At 46.1% G+C, this 26,125-nt stretch overlaps 1 protein-coding gene across 41 annotated transcripts in view; it reads left to right on the top strand.

Moving 5' to 3' along the window:
• The window catches only part of MAPK8IP3 (mitogen-activated protein kinase 8 interacting protein 3), a 169,664-nt gene that overhangs the window by 110,034 nt on the left and 33,505 nt on the right, over nt 1–26,125 (top strand). For 14 of the 41 annotated variants that reach the window (XM_024110534.3, XM_024110538.3, XM_024110528.3 and 11 more), the window contains 6 exons: nt 1,032–1,089; nt 2,983–3,135; nt 7,043–7,124; nt 16,347–16,498; nt 22,150–22,206; nt 22,735–22,905. In XM_024110534.3, the coding sequence (XP_023966302.1) occupies nt 1,032–1,089; nt 2,983–3,135; nt 7,043–7,124; nt 16,347–16,498; nt 22,150–22,206; nt 22,735–22,905 (673 nt within the window). The remainder of the gene's footprint in view (nt 1–1,031; nt 1,090–2,982; nt 3,136–7,042; nt 7,125–16,346; nt 16,499–22,149; nt 22,207–22,734; nt 22,906–26,125) is intronic. The other 27 variants (XM_005294381.4, XM_024110536.3, XM_005294376.4 and 24 more) reach the window with 5 other exon arrangements.

Genomic DNA, 26,125 nt, shown 5'->3' with positions numbered 1-26,125 from the left:
GCAAACCATGGCAGTTGTGTGAGCTTTTTGTACTTCATCATCTGTAGTGAGAGAATGCTATCTGCATCAGTGTCATGCCATGAGGGGAGAGGGGTTGTCTTTATGCTTCTACCCCCTAGAATTGTATTTGGCCCCCATTGGGGAGGAGACTGTCTCTATAGCTGTAACCCAAAGAGTCCCTTCGAGCAGGAAACTGTCCTTGATGGGTCGGTCCCCTTTCAGTTTCACTTAAAAGTAATGAACTCAGCCCTCGCTCTTAGGCTCAGATCTTTAAAAATGTGCATGCAAAAGTGCAACCTCATAGCCCTGTGTGCGAGCTGCATATGTGCCACAGCGGCACACCTTTTACGATTAGGGCCTGCAGTATTGTGGCTCTGAATTAATCTTAATATCTTTAGAGATGCCTAAATAAAACTAAAGAAACAAGGGGGCACCCTATGTAAAACCCTGCTAAGATTGCAGTAGTAGGACGAGGATGGTGCCATGGAGCCTTCATGTGCATGGAGCTGGCTACAAGAATTCTGAAAATGGGTATATTTAAGGACTGGGGATTTGGCTTCTGTACTAAGAAAAGCAAAAATTTTGTGACACCCGCTGATGGGTTGTAAATTGGACAACACTCTGCATTGCTATAAATCTGTGGACACTAAGAACCCCTGAACTCCTAGCTTCCCTCCATAGCAGTCACTATAAGGAACAGTTGTAGTATGTCAGGGTTGGAGTGGGAGTCTTAGACTCAGCTTCTCCTAACCAGCTTTAGTGCAACCATCTCCTTGGCCCATCCCCTCAAGGAAGCTTGTGTGTATTTAGGTAAGTGGTAAAAAAAAATTGTATTCTTTACAGAAAAGACACACGGACACATTTGCTGCTGTTATGTATTATTTCAGCAGGAGGCACTCTGCAGCAGGACACACAGCTGTAAGGCTGCCTAGCAAAAGCTATTTCTCTTCCTAAGCATGAGTCAATTAGCCCAGAATAAGGCTCTGTCTTTCCGGAGGTGCAGATCAAAACTTCCAGGCCTCTTTTTTCAGGAATGGGCAAAGAAGTGGGGAATCTGCTGTTGGAGAACTCGCAACTTCTGGAGACCAAGTAAGAAATCGTTGCATGTTCTGAGCTGCGTATTTATTTTTATATGCTTCTTGTCATCTTGGAATAGATCTGCATCAGAACTCCTGCCTCATCGAGACATGTTGGCTTCTGGTTTGGCAACCTTTCTTTGATGGTTTTGGCTCCTTGGAGTTCCTCTTCCTCAAGCCATGTTTGAGGGGCTTTCCTATGCATATTTCTTTTGTACAGTCACTTGACTGAACATTCCACACACATGCTTGTAGGGCCTTACCCCTCTTGAAGTCAATGGCAGGCTTTTCATTAACTTCGTTGGCAGCTGGAGCAGTCCAGAATGGGACAGGTGACCGTTAGGAAATTATAATGTTCTGAACTCTTCACTGCAATAATTGCCTTCTGCAAAGGAAAATCACGACTCACAAATGTCTTAGAATTCTTTGAACATATCAGCAAAGTGGTAGATAAAAGAGAACCAGTTGAAATAATTTATTTAGACTTCAAAAAGCCTGCCGACAAGGTCCTGCACAGCAGGCTACTAAAAAAGTTAAGTCGTCATGGGGGTAAGAGGCAAAGTATTGTCATGGATCAAAAACTGGCTAGAAGATAGGAAACAAATAGTAGGATATTATCATGGCAAAAAGTTAATACCTGGGTGCCTCAGGGTTCCATACTATGTTCTTTGTTGTTTAGTATATGTATATAGTATATAGTACATGTGATCTGGAAATGGGGATGAGTAGTGAGATAGCAAGATTTGCAGATGTTTAGGTTAGTCGGACCAGAGAGGACTGTGAGGAATTTCAAAGAGACCTGAACAAGCTAGGTGAATGGGCAGTATGATGACAAACAAATTCAGGGTTGATAAATGCAAAGTAACATACATTGGAGGGAAAAATTTAAGTTATTCACATACCTGTCAGAGTTCTAAATTAATTGTATCAACACAAGAAGGGGACTTGGCCATCATTGTAGACTGGTCATTGAAGACTTCTGCTCAGTGTGCAGCTGTAGTCAGAAAAGCTAACCAAAAGTTAGAATGAATAAGAAATGGGCTGTAGAATAATACAGAAAAAATATAATGCCATTACATAAGTTGGTGGGACATCCTTATATAGACTATTGTGTGCTGTACTGGTCATCCCATCTCAAAATGAATATTACAGGATTAAAGGGGGTTCAGCAAAAGGGATTGGGAATGACAAAGAGCCTGGAAAATCTCTCATATAAAGAGAGATTGAAAATATTGGGATTGTTACCTTAGAAAGGAGACAAATTAGAGGGGACATGATAATATATAAAGCCATGAATGGTATCAAGAAGGTAGATTAGAAACTTCTGTTCTTTCTGTCTCATAATACCAGAACAAAGACAGTCAAAGAAACTGAAAGGAGGAAAATTGGGAGCCAATAAAAGGAAATACTTTTTTAAACAACACACAATTAGACTGTGGAACTCATTGCCACATTAAAATTGTTGAGGCTAAAAACGTAACACTATTCAAAAAAGGGATGTGATGGCTATCAAGAATATCCACAGCTGAATGATAACAAAAAATAATAGAAAGGATATTAAACCTCATGCTGTGGAGCTTAAGCCAAACTTTATTAGTGATCAAGATGCGACCTAACATGGGGGGCAGATTACACTATGTCTGCCTTTTGTGGTGTGCTCACATGTTCCCCTGAAGCAACTGGTGCTGGCCAATCAAGACAGGATTCCAGACTAGATAGTCTGATGCAGTCTGGCAATTCCTGTGTTCCTATCTACTCCCTCCCACCAACCCCACCATTTTTCTGTGAGTTCCCGCTACATTGAATGCTTTTGTGGCATGTGTGATTTTTTTTTCTCAGCTGCCTGTAGGAGGCAGTTTCTGTTCTCAGTGCATCTCTCTTTACTGTTCCTTTCCCTGCCTTAAAGAAATGCTTTGAATGTTGTGAAGAATGATTTGATTGCTAAGGTGGACCAGCTGTCTGGGGAGCAGGAGGTGCTGAAGGGAGAGCTTGAAGCAACAAAGCAGGCCAAAGCCAAGATGGAGAACAGAGTCAAGGAACTGGAGGAGGAGCTTAAAAGGTGAGTGCTGCACCCACTGCCTCAAACAGCTTCCTGATATTTGATTGGTGGAAAGAATTCTGAAGCACTTAGAGGAGAGGAGAGTGATCAGGAGCAGTCAGGATGGATTCACCAAGGGCAAGTCATGCCTGACTAACCTAATTGCCTTCTAGGATGAGATAACTGGCTCTGTGGATGAGGGGAAAGCAGTGGACGTGTTATTCCTTGACTTTAGCAAAGCTTTTGATACAGTCTCCCACAGTATTCTTGCCGGCAAGTTAAAGTAGTATGGGCTGGATGAATGGACTATAAAGTGGATAGAAAGCTGGCTAGATTGTTGGGCTCAACGGGTAGTGATCAATGGCTCTATATCTAGTTGGCAGCCGGTATCAAGTGGAGTGCCCCAAGGGTCGGTCCTGGGGCCGGTTTTGTTCAATATCTTCATTAATGATCTGGAGGATGGTGTGGACTGCATCCTCAGCAAGTTTGAGATGACACTAAACTGTGAGGAGTGGTAGATAGGCTGGAGGGTAGGGATAGGATGCAGAAGGACCTAGACAAATTGGAGGATTGGGCCAAAAGAAATCTGATGAGGTTCAACAAGGACAAGTGCAGAGTCCTGCACTTAGGACGGAAGAATCCCATGCACTGCTACAGACTAGGGACCGAATGGCTAGGCAGCAGTTCTGCAGAACTGTAGGGGTTACAGTGGACGAGAAGCTGGATATGAGTCAACAGTGTGCCCTTGTTGCCAAGAAGGCTAACGGCATTTTGGGCTGTATAAGTAGGAGCTTGCCAGCAGATTGAAGGACATGATCATTCCCCTCTATTCGACATTGGTGAGGCCTCATCTGGAGTACTGTGTCCAAGTTTGGGCCCCACACTACAAGAAAGATGTGGAAAAATTGGAAAGAGTCCAGCGGAAGGCAACAAAAATGATTAGGGGGCTGGAGCACATGACTTATGAGGAGAGGCTGAGGGAACTGGGATTGTTTAGTCTGCAGAAGAGAAGAGTGAGGGGGGATTTGATAGCTGCTTTCAACTGCCTGAAAGGGGGTTCCAAAGAGGATGGATCTAGACTGTTCTCAGTAGTACCAGATGACAGAACAAGGAGTAATGATCTCAAGTTGCAGTGGGGAGGTTTAGGTTGGATATTAGGAAAAACTTTTTCACTAGGAGGGTGGTGAAGCACTGGAATGATTTACCTAGGGAGGTGGTGGAATCTCCTTCCTTAGAGGTTTTTAAGGTCAGGCTTGACAAAGCCCTGGCTGGGATGATTTAGTTGGGGATTGGTCCTGCTTTGAGCAGGGGGTTGGACTAGATGACCTCCTGAGGTCCCTTCCAACCCTGATATTCTATGATTCTATGAAAGGCCACAAAAAACCCTAGCTAATTCATACACCTCTGCTGTCAGCTTAATTATTTTCCCTCGTGGAATTTATGATTGGAATTCAAGGGTACCTCCTGTCTTAGATATGAAAATTGATTTTCTTGCTTTTTAAGTAAAAAAAAAAAATTATTCTTTTTTTTTTTTTAGTTGCATGAGAACTTTTTTTGTTAGATTTTAACATTTCCCAGCAGTGATTAAAACCAGTTATTCCAGGGCTTGGACACAACTGGCACATGCCCTTATGTTGTGCAGCACCTTTTTGAAGCTGCTGTCTTGTTCTCCAGAATCTCAGCTTTCACTTTCAAAGAATCTCTAGCTGTTATGGTTCAGAAGAAAACTTCAGAAATGTGACCAGACTGCAACCACAGCAGAGATGTCTATTTGAGAATGCCAAGAGTCTGGAACAATAGCTCTCAGAGGGCTGAACTGCCCCATTAATTTCATTAGAGGGTTATCTCAGATGCCGAGTAATGATATTTAAATGTCAATATTGTTAACTATTTACTCCCTCCTGCTCAGAATGAGGTGGAGAGTCACAGATCTGCACAGTTGACTGAGAGTGACATCTCATTTTGGTGCCATAAGTGGGTGGCATTTGGGAGATACCACCATTTATTATTTTCCCCTAATCAAGTGGGAGCCAACCCCCAGGAACCAAGCAGAGCCTATCCTCATACTGCAACCCCTCTGAGGGGAGTCAAGCACAAGGAGTCCAATGGAGCTCAGAGCTGCACGTTCATATTTTGAACATCTGCACAATCTACTGTGAATGGCATCTCATTTTGGGTGGAGCTTATTTTGTGGGCAGGGCCTGGAAGAGCACCTCCTTTTTTCCCTGCCAGTCTAAGTACGAGAACCAGATTAGTAACAAAAACGATACAGACTAGTTTCTTTTTATTGTCCAAGATGACTGAAATTCAAAAAGGAACCATTGTCTTCTTTGAGTAAGGTGTGATGTAATTCAAGTAGACATAAACTTCACTGTAGATACTTTAAACTAAAGCTCTCCTAAAAATGCATTAAACATTTTATTAAAATCTTTTCAGTCTTCCTTCCCCCACTATTGTTGTAGTGGAATGATCTTGTGTATTAAAATCGTTTTCACTGCGTCAAGGCACCCTCTATTTAAAATGAGAAAGCCAGGAACATGGTATGATCGGTTAAACATTTGTTGGTGTTTTGTTGGGCAGTGAATTTTTTATCAACAGTCCAATATATTTTTCCTGGTTAAGAACAGTTCACGTTTGTATACAAACTGTTTCTCCGTGGAATGGAAATTGACTGGTCCGCTATTATAGCTCAGGAATGACTGAAATCTTGGAGCCTGTGGACTGAAAGTTACATCAGGGCCCTGGGAACATCAGAGGTTGCAGAGAAATGAATCTCACTGAGAAAAAAGTCACTGGTACCCTTAGAAATAGGAACATACTCTCAGTAGCCTGAAATTATAGTAGCCCTACTTTACTGCTATATCAGTGCACTGCCAGTATTACTAATATGGGATAATCATGTTAACTTCATCCAAAGTTATTTGCTATGAATATCAAGAGGGAAGTTTTCTTTTAAGAAAAACCCTGAGGCTGTATATTGGGCTATGTTTCCTATTTAATGGTTGCACAGTGGCTGATTAGGTAAATCCCAATTGTATTGTGATTTCTCAGGGCATACTGCAGACCTCATTGCTTCTCTCAGATGGGAATTGGTTACCAAATACAGAATGTAGACTTGCTTATGCTTATATCTTGTGGAGAGTACATTGTTTTAAAGGGATACTGTAAGGTTAAATAAACTTGTTACCATGTCTTACTAGGAATCCTTTAGGTTACCTAAACTTCAGTACTTTAAAAAAATCTGATGTATTCTTTGCTATTTATACTGGATTTTTGCTTTTTTTCAGTCAATTGGCTTGTGCAATGACATTAGACTAGTTAGTTTCATACTTCTTTTGGTTAGTTTCACTTTGGCCCAGCACTTCAGTGTTGGGGTTGTAAACCCAGCAGAGGAATGTTTCTTTTTAAATGATTTATCATTGAAATAAAAAATGAAAACATTGCTATTCATATGATGTTTTATAAAACCCCTTTAAAACCAAATCCTAAATGTTATGTCTAAACTACTGGACAGTGTCCCTTTGAGATAAGCATATTACAATTGGTGTGAGATGTTCACAAAGTGCATTGGAGTAATGCCCAGTTGCACAAACATCACACATGACACTCCTGGTCATAACTTATACATATCTTAGGAGGAAGCAGGAATGGATCCTGCAGAAGTCAAAAGGTCCCTTGCTCCGCAAGTAGACCCATTGATTTCAGTGGAACTATTCACAGAGTAAGGTACTACTTAGCATGAGACTGTCAGAATCAGGCCCATGGTGGCTTGTTTGTACAGGTCACAGTGGGAAAGAGGCTTGGTAAATATATTCTATACTTTCATACACTTTTATGTATAGTTCTCCAAAGGGTGACTTAGAATCTGTCCAGCAACAGCTGCCAACATATTACTTTCTGGTTTGTTTGATTTCTTCTTGTTTTCTAGAGTGAAATCTGAAGTGATCGTTGCCCGACGAGAACCCAAAGAAGAGGTGGAGGATGTAAGCAGCTATCTCTGTACAGAATTGGTATATTACATTATTAAAATGCCTGTGGGGGAAGGGGTTAATATTCTTGTTCTGTATTACTTTATCTGAATTTTAGCTCAAAGTCACTGAGATACAGATCGCTCTGCCCTTGTTGATGATGAGGGCAAAGCTGGCCAACCCTAGGTTGTTACTGCTGAATTTTTTTTTTTTTTAAAGGGAGATATCCTATCTCCTAGAGCCAGAAGGGACTTTGAAAGGTCATTGAGTCCAGCCCCCTGCCTTCAGTAGCAGGACCAAGTACTGATTTTGCCCCAGATCCCTAAGTGGCCTCATCAAGGATTGAACTCACAACCCTGGATTTAGCAGGCCAATGCTCAAACCACTGAGCTATCCCTGCCCCCGAAGGGCAGTGAAGCACTGGAATGGGTTACCTAGGGAGGTGGTGGAATCTCCTTCCTTAGAGGTTTTTAAGGTCAGGCTTGACAAAGCCCTGGCTGGGATGATTTAGTTGGGAATTGGTCCTGCTTTGAACAGGGGGTTGGACTGGATGACCTCCTGAGGTCCCTTCCAACCCTGATATTCTATGATTCTATGAACATTGCCAACAACTGGGTCCAGCATGTGATTTCCTCTGTATATGCCTGTTTATGTCAAATCATAGGCTGGCAGGGAGAATCGCTTCTCAGTGACTAAGCTCATCGTGTCCTCAGGGTGCCTGCTGTTCAAAGACTGGTTTTAGAGTATATCAGTACTCTGTTCAGCATTGCTAGAATAATGCCCTCTTCAGTGTGTTCCTCCCATAGCATCTAATTTTCCTGTTTATTCAAATTGCAATCAGTTTAACTGGACAATCTTTGCTGGAGTCCATTATCATATTGCTTACACAGATGAGCTTGTCTGATGATGTTAGTTATGTTGTAGCCTGAAAGGATTTTATGCAGTGTCTCTTGCACTGATCTGAAAACTCTAGCCAGTTCCATAGCAATAACCATTTTAACCTAAAGGCTTTACATTCTCCCAATTTTGAGACAGAAAACTTTTTTTACACTCCTTTTTTTCATAATTTTTTTGAACTATCTAGCATTGGCCACTGCCAGATGCAGGATGCCAGAGGAGGGGGACCAGCGATCTACTCCATTCTGTCCAGTCCAATGGTTCTGTGGTCATTTCTTTGGGTGTTTTTTGCTAAGGTTAAGAATTTCCAGTTTTTCAACCTAGCCCAGATGTAGCCAAAAACCAGACAAACTAGGGAATGATAGAAATACCACCTGGAAATATCACCTCTTATGTGACAGGAAATCTGATCCACCTCCTCTCTCCACCCTAGCACACAGAAAAGACATTCTGCTCTTATTGGCTGAAAAGTATTGGGCCAAATTAATCACTAGTGTAATTCCATTGACTTAACTGGAGTTACACCAGAGATGAATTTAGCCTATTGAAAGCTTTGAGTTCATGGTAAGTTTGCAAATAACTCCTGTGAATGCTGGATGAAGGGTTCTTTTTTGAGCTGAGCTATGCTAATAGTCCTGTGTTTTAAAAAATAAAATAAAATAAAATGCAACTCCCACTAGATTTTTTAATAGTAATTTCCTCTTCAGTTACATACTTCCTCTGTCTGCCACTCAGATGAGTGAATTTCAAGGAGAAGAAGGCAGGGCTTTAGATTGCTAGTTTCCACTAGCCCATTTTGGTGTAGTGCTGCACCATCCAAAAGAGTTACATCAGCCTTTTGGGATGAAATGGGGATATCAACAATTATAGACAAAACTCAGTGCTGCTTCCTGGTAGCATGATTCCAACATATTTAAGGTTTCCCTGAGGGGAGTGTAGCATGTAAGATCTTTTTCCCTTTTCTGGTCCATATGCAGATACACCAGCCCACAACAGCCATACTTGCCTCTACTAAAAGAAGGTCTACTTATGTTATCCTCCTCAGGGAATCAGACGGAAAGTTGTTGGCAGGGAGCGGGGACCTTGGCCATTTACAAATGGAGACATTGAGATTCTTCTTTGAGTAGATGCAGATGTGTATTCCATTTAGGTATGTGCGCCCAGCAAGTGAAGCTGGAGTTGGAGACCTTTGCCCAGCATTACCCTTAGAGTACAGTAACTCCTCACTTTACATCCTCCTGCTCAACGTTGTTTCAAAGTTACATTGCTGCTCCATTAGGGAACATGCTTGTTTAAAGTTGTGCAATGCTCCCTTATAACGTCGTTTGGCTGCCTGCTCTGTCCACTGCTTGTAAGATTCTGTGGAAGAGCAGCGACTTTACAAGGGAGCATTGCACAAATTCCTCTTCTCGGCCTCCTCCCCTTCCCTCCCAGCACTTCCCCCGCCATCAAACAGCTGTTTGGCAGCGCTTAGGACTTTCTGGGAGGGCAGGGGAGGAGTGGGGATGTGGGGTGCTCCGGAGAGGAGGTGGAGTGGGGGTGGGAAGAGGTGGGCCTGGAGTGGAGTGGTGCCTGGAGCATCCCCCAGCAAAGTTGGCGCCTGTTCTTCTGGGGGAAGCTGCCGTTGCTGCTGCGCAAGGTGCTTCCTAGTGGCCTTGCCTGCAGCAGGCTGTGGCTGTGTGGGGTAAGCCAGGGCACCGCCCAACCACAGTACAATACTGTACAGTATATAATGCCTTTTATCTGCCCCAATAAAATTTTCTTGGAACCTAACCCCCTTCATTTACATTAAATCTTATGGGAAAATTGGATTAGTTTAACATCGTTTCACTTTAAGTTACATTTTTCAGGAGCATAACTACAATGTTAAGTGAGGAGTTACTGTACTCATGGTCCCTCTCCTGGCTATGTGAGGCAGTGCTGCCCCGATCCCCTTCAGTTCCTTCTCACCACCCGTGGCTGAAATCAGAGCTCTGTGTGGTTGTAAACTCCCAACCTTGCATTTAATCTTAGCCTAGTTTATTGTATATAGTTAGTTAGTTAGTGGTAGTTAATAGCTAGTGTCCCCTGGTGATGCGCTCACTGGGGTTTAAACACTGTCCTTTGTGTGGAGGGGCAATTTCCAACAGCAATCTCACACACAGTGCCTGCTTTGTCTCGGCAATCCCCACCTTAAAGAGCGTTGTTTGATTTGTAAATCGTTCAAGAACTGGACTCAGGTGGCGCGGGACCTTTGCGTCAAGCAGCTCCTGCTTGAACAGGCCATGCAGCCTGATCCAGTACCAAGGCCTCCTTGGACTGAACATCACCCTCGGGCTCAGAGAGCACCGCTGCCTCTCCCAAGAGATGGCGGAGCTGTTCTCTGTCATCAGTGCTAAGGAAGAGGTCTCATAAGACCAATCGGGATTGCTCCAGGTCGTGGGGTGACTCCTCTGCCTCCCCCAGGAAAAGTGTGGACTGGCGCCGGCTCACAGGATGGTGAGGGTATCTCTGATCCTTCCCTGGTACCAAGTGGGAAGGGCAGAAACCTGATACCATTGACTCTGGTTCCAGCCTCTGGGCGCCTGTTTAGTCTGGTACCAATGAGGGTGATGCCGGTACCGATTAGCCACTGTGTCGACGTATTAGGCCGCAGCAGACCTGCTCTGCTTTTCCGTTTCGTCCTCACTTTTGGTCCAGGACTTTCCAAGGCTCCCTCCTTCAGCAGGCCCTCCAGTGGAGCATGCCGCTGAACCTTCATGCCCCTCGGGACCATACCTAGATGATCTCCTCCCCATAATGGGCATGGAGCTGGTACCGGAATCAGTGCGGGGGACGTTGACACCGGTACCCTCTTCGGTCCTGCTGCACTCGATGTTGCAAGTGTTCCCATGGCACCTCTCACTGCCCTCAACATTGACGCATTTGAATACTCCGATACAGCTGTTTGTGCTGGGACCAACACTGCCTGTGGCACTGGCATGCTGCATAACAACAGTACTGCCTTCATTGGAGGTGTTGATTCCCGCGTCGTTCTGGGCAACAGATGAATTGGACTGCCTATTGGCTTCCTTGGGCATCACTCCGCCCATGTTGCTGAGATCCCAGGGCTCTGATTCAGAGTTGGAGTCATCATCCTCGCACTCTGCATCACCCGATGAATTCCAGAGGCCACCAATGGACCAGTATGGCTTCCAGGATTGGCATGTGCCTCGTGGCCAGGATGGAGGTCCCTCGCCTGGCTCCTACTGGCCTCCAATGCCCTATCCATATCAGTGGCCTTGGACTCAGTGGAACACTCCTCGTTTGTGGAGATCCTGCTCTTCGTCACGTTCAAAGCCAAAGTCACCCGCCAGGTCGATGGTGGTGGCTTTGGATGAGCGACAGGCCCAGGCAGCAGTGGTCTTCCTCCCTGCGAAGCTTCCAGAGTCCTCCATCCCGGGTACATCTTCCTGGGAGCGAGAGCCGGTTTTGGCTTAGCTGAGACCTTTGTCCTCGTTGCCGGATGATGCTATGCTGACAGGTTCATCCGCCCCTTCTATTCTGGAGGACTTTAAGGTGTACCAGGACCTTTTACTTCGTGTAGCCACATCCCTGGGCATCCAGGTGGAGTTTCTCCAAGAGAACACGCACAAACTGGTGGACATTTTAAGCCTGCCATCCCCAGGAGAGTGGCCCTCCTGATCAATGATGTGCTTCTTGGGCTGAGGAGAGCCCTGTGGAGTATACCGGCCTCAGCACGGCTGGTGGCTAAATGCATGGAAAAGCGCTACTTGGTTCCCATGCAGAGGTTTGAGGAGTTTTATTCCCACGCAGCCCCAAATTCCCTGGTTGTAATGGGTAAACGACAGGGCCCAGCAGGGTAGGTTCAAGTTTACCCCCAAGGACAGAGACTCCAAGCTGTGTATCTTCTGGGCAGGAAGATCTATACCTCATTGTTCCTACAGATGAGGATCGCCAATCAACAGGTTTTGCTGAGCAAGTCTGATTTTGTCAATTGGTCAGCCATGGCTAAATTCAAGGACTAGTTGCCTGAGGCCTCGTGTGAGAAATTCCGGGCATTCATTGTGGAAGGCTGTTTGGTGGCCAGAATGTCCCTGCAGTCTGCCCTTGGCCAGGGTCATGGTCTTGGCAGTAACTATGAGAGAAGACTTCCTGGCTGCAAAACCTGGGACTGCTCTCGACGTCCAGCAAGCCATCGAGGACTTATCCTTTGACTGTCACTTCTTGTTCTCAGACAAGACTGATGACACTTTGCACTCCTTCAAGGATTCCATGGCTGCTTTGAGGTCCTTGGGAGTGTACATGCCGTCTGCGCAAAGATGCCACTATGGGGTGCAGCAGCAGCAGCAGTATCGTCCACAGCACTTCTTTCCCTCTGAAACAGCAGGACTACCCTAGAAAGAGGAAGCAGTTGGGCTCAGGCTTCAGACAGTCCACATGTCCTCCCTCAGTACAGGCTTTTGATTCCTTAGTCCAGAGCATTGGTCCAGTCACTACCCCGCCCTTTCCATCCCCTTTTACAATGCTTGGGACTTGATTACCTCCAGCAGCTGGGTCCTAGACAGTATCAGATCAGGCTATGCAATCCAGTTCACCTCCATGTCTCCTTCCCACATCCCTTCCCCGTCCTCTGCAGGGCCCTCTCTCACCTTCTCATCAAACAGGTCAGCTCTCTCTTGAAGACGGGAGTGGTGGAGGAGGTTCTGCCGGAACACCCGGGGCACAGTTTTTACTTCCAGTACTTCCTGATACTGAAATTCAAGGCAAGATTCTCAAACTCTGTGGCCTCAACAAATTCATCAAGCACATGAGATTCTGCATGGTCATTCTATCGGTTGTCCTCCCCACACTGTCTCAGAACAACTGGTTCACTGCTCTGGACCTTCAGGGCACTTACTTTCATGTGGCAATTCTACTGAACCACAAGAAATTTCTGCATTTTGTGATAGGAAAATGTCACTTCCACTATATGGTTCTCCCATTCAGGCTCTCTTCTGGCCCCTGAGTCTTTACCAAATGCATGATGATGGTCATGCATATCTCAGGAGGAAGGGAGTTCCTATACCTTGATGACTGGTTGCTGAAGGGCAGCTCCAGAGAAGAGGTTTTTGCCCACGTTGACACCACATTGTGTTTGCTCAACCGTCTGGGACTCATTTTAAACACTGCAAAGTCAAACTTGGCTCCCACTCAAAAAATCAAGTTCATCAGGGCCCTGTTAGATTCCACGGGGGTGAGGGCGTTCTTGCCGACCAACCAAGGTAATTCAACGGCTCTGCCTCAGTGTGCAATCTCAGCCTTCCATGATAGTCCACGTATGTCTGAGCCTGTTGGGCCATATGTCCGCTTGCATGAAAGTGGTCCAGTTCACCAGGCTGTGCCTTCACCCTCTTCAGATGTGGCTCAGGATGGTCTACTGCCCTGCCTTGCATTCTCTGGACAGGTTGCTTCACCTTCCTCCACCAGTCCTGGATTCCTTGCAGGAATTACCCTCGCAACATGTGCCAAGGAGTCCCCTTTGTGAGGCTGCCCCTGACCAAGTCTGTTGTTACTGACACTTCCCTTCTGGGTTGGGGGACATATCTGGACCCGTTGAGGGTGCTGGGCCTGTGGTCGGAACAGGAAGCTTCACTCCATATCAATGTGTTGGAACTTTGGGCCATCCACAATGCATGTTGTACCTTCTGAGACCACATCCGACACACAGTGGTTCACATACTCCCCAGCAATACCACTGCAATGTACTATGTGAACAAGCATGGGGGGGCACATTCCAAGTTACTCTGCCTGGAGGCGATCAACCTGTGGCAATTTTGCATTGAGGAGACATCACTCAAGTAGCAACCCATTTGCCAGGGGAGCATAATCGTCTTAATGGACCATCTCAGCAGGGTTTTCTCCCTGAGCCATGAGTGATCTCTGAAGGAGAGCGTTCTCTGGGTTGTCTTTGCAACATGGGGTACCCCCAGGATCAACCGTTTTTTGACGAGGAAAAACAGGAAGTGTTGGCTATTCTGCTCTCAACATGGCCTCCACCCAGGCTCCCTCCGACATCTTCCACTGCAGCTGGTGATTGACTCTTCTGTATGCTTTCCACCTATTCCAGTCATTCCTCGGGTCATCCTCAAGCTCAAAGCAGTGTGGGCCAAGCTCATCCTCGTTGCTCCAGGATGGCTGACACAGTGCTGGTTCTCAGATCTCCTCGCTCTGTCAATTCAACCTCCTATATCGCTTCCTCTCCATCCCAACCTGCTTGCTCAGAACCACAGCTGCACCCTTCATCCTGCGATCAGCTCCCTGCACGTCATGGCTAAATGAAGAGGAAGAACAGTGCTTGGATGCTGTCCAACAAGTCCTACTCAACAGAAGGAAATCCTCCAGTAGGACGACCTACTTAGCAAAATGGAAATGGTTCTTGTTGGGGTTCTTGGCCCATGGGATCCAACCAGCAGAGGCTTCCATCCAGGACATCTTGGAGTACCTGTTACATTTTCAGAAATCGGGCCTGCGCTCAGTTCACTGAGAGTGCATTTGGCAACAATATCAGCATTCCATCCCCCGATTCAAGGGAAGTCAGTTTTTTCCAATGCCATGGTGATACTCCATTCTCCAAGGATAAGGTAATGCTGTGACCACAGCCAAAGATTTTATCCAAGGTGGTCTCTGTTTCAACTGAATCAGGTGGTGTTTTCCCTAAGCCGCACTTTTCCCTGGAAGAACCGCGCCTTTATACTCTGGAGGTCAGGCAATGTCTAGCCTTTTATCTAGACAGGACTAAAAGGTTTCGTGTTTTGCCTCGTCTGTTTGTGTCATATGCGGACTGCAAGTAGGGGCAAGTGGTCTCTGCAAAGACCATCTCTAGATGGATAAAATCTTGTATTAGGGCTGCATGTGAGAGAACTTCAGCTGCACCTCCTCAGCGGATATGGGCTCATCCAGGAGAGTGCAAGCGACACTGATAGTGTTCCTCAGTGACATTTCCATACTGGACATTTGCAGGGCCGCCATGTGGTCATCCATACATGCATTTATGGACCACTGTGCTATTACCGCATCTTCCAGAGCAGGCACAAGCCTCAGAAGGGCAATCCTGTGATCTTTATTTCAGTAGACTCAGAGCCCTGTCTGGATTGGGGTGCTGCTCATGAGTCACTTAAGCAGAATACATGTCTGCATCTACTCGAAGAAGAAATGGTTACTTAATGTAATTGTGGTGCTTCAAGGTGTGATGCAGACGTGTGTTCCATGACCCACCCTCCATCCCCTCTGCATCGGAGTCTCCTCTCATGGGATTTCGGTGCGAAGGAATTGAGGGAGGTCAGGGCAGTGCTGCCTCATATAGCCGGGGCCCCAGGAGCCACAGCCATGAGCACCACCCCTCTACGGGTACTGCTAGGCAAGAGGCTCTGGCTTTGGTGTGCTGGGTGTCGGTGGAATACACATCTGCATCACATCTTGAAGAACCAGTTACAATCAGTAACCTTTTCTTACTGGGAGTTGGCAGAGAGGAACTAACCAGCTTGAGCCCGGCGCTTGTGACTTGCTGGACATCTTACCTGAACAATCTCCATATGGCAGGAAATTCTGCTGAGCCCCACAGAAATTCTCTTGTTTTTCAGATGTCAGTAATTACATGTGCCTTGCATTTTCAGTGACTCCTTTTTTCTAACTTGACAGGTAACCACTAAGAACATTGGAATTTTAGATTTTGAGGGTTGAGCCACTAGAACCACTTAGTATATTTCATTCTGTAAAAGCCTAGTGCTAGGGAGCTCTTTGAATGCAAGGACTATGAGCCCATGTTTCTTCCAGGTCTGTGTCTAGTGAATCATGCGCAACGTTCTATCCTCCCCTTACAAATGCCTTTTCCTTCCCGGTCCTGGTAGCTGAGCACCCATTCTAACCCAAGATGCTTGTTGTGCTCCATCCTAACTTTTAGCCTTTAGCACTGGTTAGCTGGGGAATTACTGCACGTGGGAATTTTGACCATGTCCTTTTCCTCATGCTGCACAGTGGTTAGTGGGAGGAAGTGCCTCCTTGGTATCCTCCCCAGAGAATCAGCCAGACTTTGAGAGAGGGAGCAGGTGAGTGCAGTCATGCCAGGTGATCAGTTGTAGCAGTTCCCCCTGCCCTACCATTTTCTCTTCTTATTGAAAATGAGCAGGATGCCTCCCATCTCTTCCCCATCTTATGAACAAATGCTGTTACATGGTGCTCCCTGATTTTTGTCCCCAAACTGCTGTTGAAGCCATTTGGCTACAGTTAGAGCCTCAGGTGGGAGGGGAAACATTAAACAAGATAGGCAGACAACTGACAATTGTGTCTTTCATCTCCTGACTTCCTCGTTACTAACCTCAACCCCCTTCCATTTCTTGTTGGCTGAAGCAGTGCTCCTCCCCCCTGCAGGACAACATTCCCATAGCCCAGCGCCGCCGCTTTACCCGTGTAGAGATGGCCCGTGTCCTGATGGAGCGCAACCAGTACAAAGAGAGGCTAATGGAGCTACAGGAAGCTGTCAGGTGGACAGAGATGATCAGGTGAGGCTGGGAGTTCCTGTACAATAGGAGGGGGGGCACAATCTGGTCACACGTTTGGCCTGTAGATTGGACCTTACAATTTGTGGGGCCCAAATAAAGAAATTAGGTTGTGAGTTGCTGAAAGTTCTCAGAACATAGCGGGGTCTCTGATGCTTAAAACCTGCTCTTCTGGTTCCTGTAGCTGGGGCTGGGGTTGAGAATGAGAGTGTGAGTTGTCAAAGTTACATGGAGGCCCTGAGTGGTTGTGTTTAGGGTTGGTCCTGCTGGCTAAGGTGAATCTTGCAGAGTTCACTGTATGTGCCTTATAACATGGGAAGGTAACATGTAACATGAAAGTAACATGGGAAAGTATAACATGAGGAGTAAAGATGGCCCCTGATTAATGAATCTCTGTGTCTGCAGCTAAAAATGAAAACAATGTCTGAGCCCCCAATTACCAGGGGCTGACTGTGGCTCTGGTAGTGATTTGAGCTGATACCACTGATACCACTTTAAATTGACAGCATTTGTTTCCACATCATACACACATAGAGACACAATCTACTCCAGTCTCTTTCATTACTGGAAATGGCTGTACCTCAGCTCCTTTTGTCCGTGTCATCATTTGAATCATGTTGCCAGAATAAATTCTTGAATGGAGGACTCCAAGGCCTGGTCTACACTACAAGTTTAGGTCGACTTTAGCAGCGTTACATCGAATTAAGCCTGGACACGTCCACACGACGAAGCCCTTTTTTTCGACTTAAAGGGCCCTTTAAACCGGTTTCTTTACTCCACCTCCGACGAGGGGATTAGCGCTAAAATCGGCCTTTGCGGGTCAGATTTGGGGTAGTGTGGACAGAATTCGACGTTATTGGCCTCTGGGAGCTATCCCACAGTGCTTCATTGTGACCGCTCTGGACAGCACTCTCAACTCAGATGCACTGACCAGGTAGACAGGAAAAGCCCCGCGAACTTTTGAATTTCATTTCTTGTTTGCCCAGCGTGGAGAGCACAGGTGACCACGCAGAGCTCATCAGCACAGGTAACCATGATGGAGTCCCAGGATCGCAAAAGAGCTCCAGCATGGACCGAATGGGAGGTACGGGATCTGCTCGCCATATGGGGAGACGAATCAGTGCTAGCTGAACTCCGTAGCAGAAAACAAAATGGCAAAATATTAGAAAAAGTCTCAAAGGCCATGAAAGACAGAGGCCATAACAGGGACGCACAGCAGTGCCGCGTGAAAGGAGCTAAGGCAAGCCTACCACAAAGCCAGAGAGGCAAACGGAAGGTCTGGGGCAGAGCCGCAAACATGCCGCTTCTACGCGGAGCTGCATGCCATGCTAGGGGGTGCAGCCACCACTACCCCAACTGTGTGCTTTGACTCCATCAATGGAGAATCACGCAACAGGGAAGCGGGTTCGGGGTACGAGGAAGATGGTGATGAAGACAATGAAGATAGCTCACAGCAAGGAAGCGGAGAAACCAGTTTCCCCAACAGCCAGGATATGTTTATCACCCTGGACCTGGAACCGGTAACCCCCGAACTCACCCAAGGCATGCTCCCAGACCCTGAGGGCACACAAGGGACCTCTGGTGAGTGTACCTTTGTAAATATTACACATGGTTTAAAAGCAAGCGTGTTTAATGATTAATGATTAATTTGCCCTGGCAATCGCGGCCAGTACAGCTACTGGAAAAGTCTGTTAACGTGTATGGGGATGGAGTGGAAATCCTCCAGGGACATCTCCAGAAAGCTCTCCTTCATGTACTCCCAAAGCCTTTGCAAAAGGTTTCTGGGGAGGGCTGCCTTATCCCGTCCGCCATGGTAGGACACTTTACCACGCCAGGCCAGTAGCACGTAGTCTGGAATCATTGCATAACAAAGCATGGCAGCGTATGGTCCCGGTGTTTGCTGGCATGCAGACAACATCCATTCCTTATCTCCCTTTGTTATCCTCAGGAGAGTGATATCATTCACGGTCACCTGGTTGAAATGGGGTGATTTTATTAAGGGGACATTCAGAGATGCCCGTTCCTGCTCGGCTGAACAGAAATGTTCCCCGCTGTTAGCCACGCGGTGGGGGGAGGGGTGAAGTGATCATCCCAGAGAATTGGGTGTGTGGGGGGGATTGTTGGGTTTGTGCTGCATGTTAACCCAGAAACCGCAGCCCCTCCTTTTACATTGCAAACCCATTTTAAATGGCCAACCCAACGGGCGCTTGGTATGGGAAATGAGGGTGCTACTGTTTGAAACCATTCCCACATGTTAAGAAGGTTAAAAAGCCAAAAGACTGTGGCTTACCATGGCTGACTGCAAGCCGGAATCTGTTGCCTGGCACTGCGTGAGTAATCTCTCACACCGAACCGGCAGGCCCTCAATATAAGAGGAAAAATGCGACCTTGTAACGAAAGCACATGTGCTGTGTAATGTGAACAGCAAAATTTAATGTGAAAGAGTGTACCCATTGTTCTCTAAAACATGTCTTTTTAACCACCTCTCCCTTCTCCTCTACCAGCTGCAAATGTTTCTCCTTCACAGAGGCTAGTGAAGATTAGAAGGAGAAAATGGCGGACTCGGGATGATATGTTCTCGGAGCTCCAGATGTCCTCCCATGCTGACAGAGCACAGCAGAATGCGTGGAGGCAGTCAATGTCAGAGTGCAAAAAAGCACAATATGAATGAGAGGAGAGGTGGCGGGCTGAATCGCGGGCTGAAGAGAGCAAGTGGCGGGCTGAAGAGGATAGGTGGCGTCAGCTTGCTGACAGAAGGCAAGAGTCGATGCTCCGGCTGCTGGAGCATCAAACTGATATGCTCCAGCGTATGGTTGAGCTGCAGGAAATGCAGCAGGAACAGAGACCGCCACTACAGCCCCTGTGTAACCAACAGCCCTCCTCCCCAAATTCCATAGCCTCCTCACCCAGACGCCCAAGAACGCGGTGGGGGGCCTCCGGCCACCCAGACACTCCACCCCAGATGATTGCCTGAGCATCAGAAGGCTAGCCTTCAATAAGGGTTAAAGTTGTAAAGTTTTAAACTGCAGTGCGTCCTTTTCCTTCCCTCCTTCCCTCCTTCCCCACCCCTCCTGGGCTACCTTGGCAGTTATCCCCCTATTTGTGTGATGAATTAATAAAGAATGCATGAATGTGAAGTAACAATGACTTTATTGCCTCTGCAAGCGGTGCTCGAAGGGGGGAGGGGAGGGTGGTTAGTTTACAGGGAAGTAGAGTGAACTGGGGGGGGGGAGGAGGGAGGCAGAGGGTTCATCAAGGAGAAATAAACAGAAGTTTCACACCGTAGCCTGGCCAGTCACAAAACTCGTTTTCAAAGCTTCTCTGATGCGCACCGCGCCCTGCTGTACTCTTGTAACCGCCCTGATGTCTGGCTGTGCATAATCAGCGGCCAGGCGATTTGCCTCAACCTCCCACCCCGCCATAAATGTCTCCCCCTTACTCTCACAGATATTGTGGAGCGCACAGCAAGCAGCAATAACAATTGGAATATTGGCTTCACTGAGGTCTATCCAAGTGAGTAAACTGCGCCAGCGCGCTTTTAAACATCCAAATGCACATTCCACCACCATTCGGCACTTGCTCAGCCTATAGTTGAACAGGTCCTGACTACTGTCCAGGCTGCCTGTGTACGGCTTCATGAGCCACGGCATTAAGGGGTAGGCTGGGTCCCCAAGGATAACGATAGGCATTTCAACATCCCCAACGGTTATTTTCTGGTCCGTGAAGAAAGTCGCTTCCTCCAGCTTTTGAAACAGACCAGAGTTCCTGAAGACGTGAGCATCATGTACCTTTCCCGGCCATCCCACATTGATGTTAGTGAAACGTCCCTTGTGATCCACCAGGGCTTGCAGCAGCTTTGAAAAGTACCCCTTGTGGTTTATGTACTCAGTGGCTTGGTGCTCCGGTGACAAGATAGGGATATGGGTTCCGTCTATCGCCCCACCACAGTTTGGGAATCCCATTGCAGCAAAGCCATCCACTATGACCTGCACGTTTCCCAGAGTCACAACCCTTGACATCAGCAGGTCTTTGATTGCATTGGCTACTTGGATCACAGCAGCCCCCACAGTAGGTCTGCCCACTCCAAATTGATTCCCGACTGACCGGTAGCTGTCTGGCATTGCAAGCTTCCACAGGGCTATCGCCACTCGCTTCTCAACTGTGAGGGCTGCTCTCATCCTGGTATTCTGATGCTTCAGGGCAGGGGAAAGCAATTCACAAAGTTCCATGAAAGTGCCCTTTCGCAGCCACTGGGAATCATCCCACACCTGCAACACGATGCGGTCCCACCAGTCTGTGCTTGTTTCCCGGGCCCAGAATCGGCGTTCCACGGCATGAACCTGCCCCAGTAACACCATGATTTGCACATTGCTGGGGCCTATATTTTGTGAGAGGTCTATGTCCATGTCAATTTCTTCATCATTCTCGTCGCCGCGCTGCAATCACTGCAATCGCCTCCTCACCTGGTTTTGCTTTGGCATGTTCTGGCTCTGCATATACTCCAGGACAATGCGCGTGGTGTTCATAGTGCTCATAATCGCCGCGGTGATTTGAGCGGGCTCCATGATCCCAGTGCTATGGCGTCTGGGCTGAAAAAAGGCGCGAAACTATTGTCTGATGGAGGGAGGGGCGAGTGATGACATGGCTTACAGGGAATTAAAATCAACAAAGGTGGCTGTGCATCAGGGAGAAACACAAACAACTGTCACACAGAATGCCCCCCCCCTCCCGCAAAGACTGAACTCAAAACCCTGGGTTTAGCAGGCCGTTGATTTCACGAAGGAGGGGGAAGCAAATGAATACAGAACAAATCTGGTCCATCTATTTTTTACATCTTAAGCTGGCAGCAGACGGTGCAGCATGACTGATAGCCATCGGCATCTTCTGGGTGCTTGGCAGAAAATGCTGTATTACGACTGCTAGCCATCATCGTCAAGACGGTTCAATAGAACTGCCGGCAGGACTGAGTCTCTAGGAGACAAAACATGTCTGCCCAGGTGCGTCTGACTGAACTCACTGAGGAGTACGACGACGACGGATATCAGTCGTAATACACCATCCACTGCCAAAAGGCAAGGAGCTGCTACTGTGTAGCAATGCAGTACCACGTCTGCCGGCACCCAGATGACATATGGTGATGGTGAGCTGAGCTGAGCGGGCTCCATGCTTGCCGTGGTATGTTGTCTGCACAGGTAACCCAGGTAAAAAGGCGTGAATCGATTGTCTGCCGTTGCTCTGACGGAGGGGGAGGGACCTGACGACATGTACCCAGAACCCCCCGCAACACTGTTTTTGCATCATCAGGCATTGGGATCTCAACCCAGAATTCCAATGGGCGGCGGAGACTGCAGGAACTGTGGGATAGCTACACTCTGGAAGTCGACGCTAGCCTTGGTACTGTGGATGCGGTCCACCGACTTAATGCACTTAGAGCATTTTATGTGGGGACACACACAATCGACTGTATAAAACCGATTTCTATAAAACTGGCTTCTATAAATTCAACCTAATTTCGTAGTGTAGACATACCCCAGGTCTGCCCCCTCCCCTCTTTGCAGCTGGAGCCAACCAGCTGCCCTGAAGCTGGGTAATAAAGGAAACATCTCCTTGGTCTGATGCTGAAATTAATGGTTGTCTGAAACATTTGTCCTCAGAGCTTCCCGGGAGCACCCATCTGTCCAGGAGAAGAAGAAGTCCACCATTTGGCAATTGTAAGTTACTGGATGGTCTGTGCAGACTAAAAAGAGGATAGTGTTGCTGTTACTATTTTAGGCACCAGCCTGTAAGCACAAGAAGCAGAATCTAAGTAGAGATGAGCCAAAAATTTAAGCTGTTATCTGAACCACTCTATCCCAAAAACATCATTGGTCCAGGCAAAATGGAAATCAGATCTAAACTACACATAGCTTTTGTTTTACAGATCCTGTGGAGATTACTTACATCTGAGACTGGAGAGGTGGAATGGACTCTCTCACATGTACTCAGAATCAGTTTACAGCAAGGAACAGTAATCGTAATATAACTAATTCAGAACAGGGTAGCCTCCACTGGTGAAACCAAACACAGACATAAGCCCATCTCTAGTACTAAGGATCACTGCACTCAGACCTGGGCAATTCGATGGAAGGATTTTCAGGACTCCTGTTCTTATGCTTGTTTCTTCCGTATTTTGAATCTGTGTTGCAGATTGTCCTTCTGCTCTTCTTTTTCCTTATTTGTTGGCTTCTCTCCATTCCCAGCTTTAGTCGCCTGTTCAGCTCTTCCTCCAGTCCCCCGCCTGCGAAGAGGAACTACCCATCAGTGAACATCCACTATAAGTCTCCAACAGCAGCTGGGTTCAGCCAACGCCGCAGTCATACCATGTGCCAGATCTCTTCTGGCAGCCGCACCCTCGAATTCTTCCCTGAAGAGTGAGTCACCTGCTATGTTCAAAGCCAGATCTCTCTGTGGATCAGCCAAGTGGCAACCAAATTGTTTTAAAATGGGCTTTTTTTAGAGGACTGTGGCTTATATGTGACATTAATCAGTTTCATGAAGAAGATGGATCCTCTGCCTGTGTTACTTGTTAAAGATGGTGTTTAACTCTATACTTAGCTGTGGAATTTCGCCAGGCTCTTATGTATAGCCACCTGAACTTTCACCTCTCACTTCTCCCAGGGGCAGGCTCAGCAGATTAGCTGTACGCTCTCTATCTTCCCAAATGTGAGATCTCTGGTTTTATCTTGTGCTCCATAGGCCATGATGAGATTTCACCTAGATGAGCCAGGAGCAAAGTGGCCCTGTTGTGATTCAGTTGCCCACAAGGTCTGGATCAAGTCCTGAACACTATTGTCTGCACTGGCTATGTGGGAGGATGAGGAAGGGTTTTGGTAGAGATACTGAGGACACCACCACCAGCCTCTTTCCTCTGTCCCCTCCAGGGCTCAACTGGAGACTCCTGGGTGCTTTCTCAGCAGCACTGCCCAGGCTACAGTTTTTGATTTTAACACTTACAGTGCTGGAAGAGGGCCACTCAACTGTTGCTGCTGCAGAATTGTGCCCTCTGCTACAGTGGACTTTTAATTCTTTGTTTATATTGCATGTGGTCTGTGATTATCAGCTTTTAGTTTTTGAGTTGTGTTTTGTGGAAGGAGTTTGGATTATGTGACAGTAGAGTGCTGTTCCCTGTGCAGCTTTACAAGGGATTTGTTGGAAGTGCACTGGATCAGGAATGGTAGAGGTTCTTTCTAGACTGTGAAGCTCTATGTCAGCGGTTCTCATACTGTGGACCCCAAAGTGGGTCACGACCACATTTTAATGGGATCGCCAGGGCCAGCATTAAGACTTGTTGGAACCTGGGGCTAAAGCTGAAGCCCGAGCTTCACTCCCATCCAGGATGGCGGGGCTCAGGCTATGGCCCCCTCTCCTGCCATCCAGGATGGCGGGGCTTGGGCTGTGCCCCCGACACACACCCCCAGTCATAAAGTGACTTTGTTGTCAGAAGGGGGTAGCGGTGCAATGAAGTTTGAGAACCCCTTCTCTAGGTTATAGATACCTATTAGTTTCATGCTGTCCAGAGTGTTCTTTTGCTGCTCTTGTTTGTACGTTGGAATGATAAAAACAACCCATTGGGAGTTGAAACTGATGTTTAAATAGCCTTTGTTATTAGTAAAATATAGCCAAAGGCCAAATTTTGCCTTGTTATGCCAGTGTAAATCAGGAGTAACTCCACTGGAGTCAATGGAATTTCTCAGATTTACATCTGTGTGATTAAAATCACAATTTGGGCTTTAGTAAACAGCGTGATGTGCTGTCTCAGTGGAGACCCATATGAGAGGGTGACCGCCAGGGTGGATTTGATTTAAATCAAATTGATTTAAATTATGATTTAAATCACTAGTCAGGAAGACTTGACTTAATCATGGATTTCTACATAAAAGTGCATTCTTGTTGGTTGTTATAACCTTAATACATATTCTTCACAACTCAGAGATTGATGTAGGTTTCATTTTTAGAAGGTACACACTTTACATTTTTAAGTGATTTATTTTGAAAACTTTTCAGATTAGTTTTACAGCTATATCAGAAAATGAATGATTGTTTGGTTATTTCATTTACCAATGGTAATTGAAGCAGTTATTTATGAAATCATTGGGAGGTGAACTATCTCCAATTCAACAGATTAATCATTAATATTTGGAGGATTTTCTTGCCTTGCTGTATTAGGAGGAGAACATCACCAGACAGACACTTAAATTGTTTTATTTAACTAAAACAACAACGTTATGTATTCTGGATTTTTTTTCTTCAACCGCAAACATATAATATTTTAACAAAACAAGCATATGAATTTTTGAACTTAAACATTCAAGTTTTTAAAATCAGGTTTGTTTTTGTTAAAATTGTTTTTAACTAAAATAGTTAAATGAAATATTAAAAAAATATTAAATAGACTATGTCAGCCAGGTCAACATGAGAAACTTAAAATGTTGGCTTCTGCAGCTAACTCAGTCGTCTTCACCTTCATTTTCCTGTTCGTTCATAATCTGGAAAAAAAAACAAGCTTTCCTGCTTTTTCAGGTCCCAAACGATTTCTCAGTTTGGAATGAATTAGTCCAAAGGAAGAAAACGTTCTTTCTACATTGGCAGAAGAAGCTACTGCTGTTAAAAGTGAGATTATCACTTCCAACAGTCTCTGAATCCAAGTGCTTAAGTGACTTCCACCAGTTCACTGGTGTGACTTTCTTTAAAACATCATCAGCAAACATATATTTCTTGAATGGTTCACCCTTAGCTCTGAAGTTTATTATAGTTGGCATTATGAAGGGATGATTGCTGGATGTCCATGTCATAGCCAACTCCTCTTCTTCAGCAGTTAAGGTTTGACCCTGGTACCGAGTATTGAGAATATTTGCAAGAAAATGAGCTGGAGATGGTGTTTATCCCATTCATTTTTTTTAATGCTTGTAATTTAACCTTGTTATTGCATATTTCTCTTTTTAAGATCTCACTGAGTTCCTTCCAAATTTCAACAGCATGAGCAATAAAACAGCTATTTCCGTGCATTTTGTTCAAGGCTACAGAAATAGGCTTCAGGGTACGCCGCATGTGTTCAACTTTCTCTTAAGCCCAATGTTGAGAACTTTGGCTGCGACGGTGCCATCTATTTTTTCACAATTTTGTTCACAAACCGTCATCAGATTAGGCTAGTTCTTGATATATAGTGCTCAAAACAGTCCACTACTGAGTTCCATTGCACATCTTGTGGGAGAGTTAGCTTGGTTCCTCCCACTTTTTTCAGAGCAGCTGCTGCAAAGTAGTTGTTACGGAAGTATTTTGCAATTTCAACAACATTAGCCTTTATTTCTGGAACACTGAAGTCTTTGGCTAGGAGGTGCATCAAATGAGCACTGCAACTGTGTGTTATTAGCTTAGGTCTCTTCGCTCTCTTCTAAATAATTTCTTCTCATCTTGGATACATTTGCAGCATTGTCTGTGACCACGCTGCATACTAAACATTTGAATTTTTTTTCACAGTTTGTTATAGCTTTTACTGCTACTTCTTGTAAGTATTCTGTTGTGTGTGCATTTCCTGACGTATCAATTGTTTCTGTAAGGAAAACATTCCCTTCTTCTGTTGTCAGACAAACA

Source organism: Chrysemys picta, chromosome 10, assembly GCF_011386835.1.
Source record: "Chrysemys picta bellii isolate R12L10 chromosome 10, ASM1138683v2, whole genome shotgun sequence".
Taxonomy (NCBI): domain Eukaryota; kingdom Metazoa; phylum Chordata; order Testudines; family Emydidae; genus Chrysemys; species Chrysemys picta.
The sequence above is the reverse complement of the archived record's forward strand: the minus strand, read 5'-3'. Positions and strand labels throughout refer to the sequence as shown.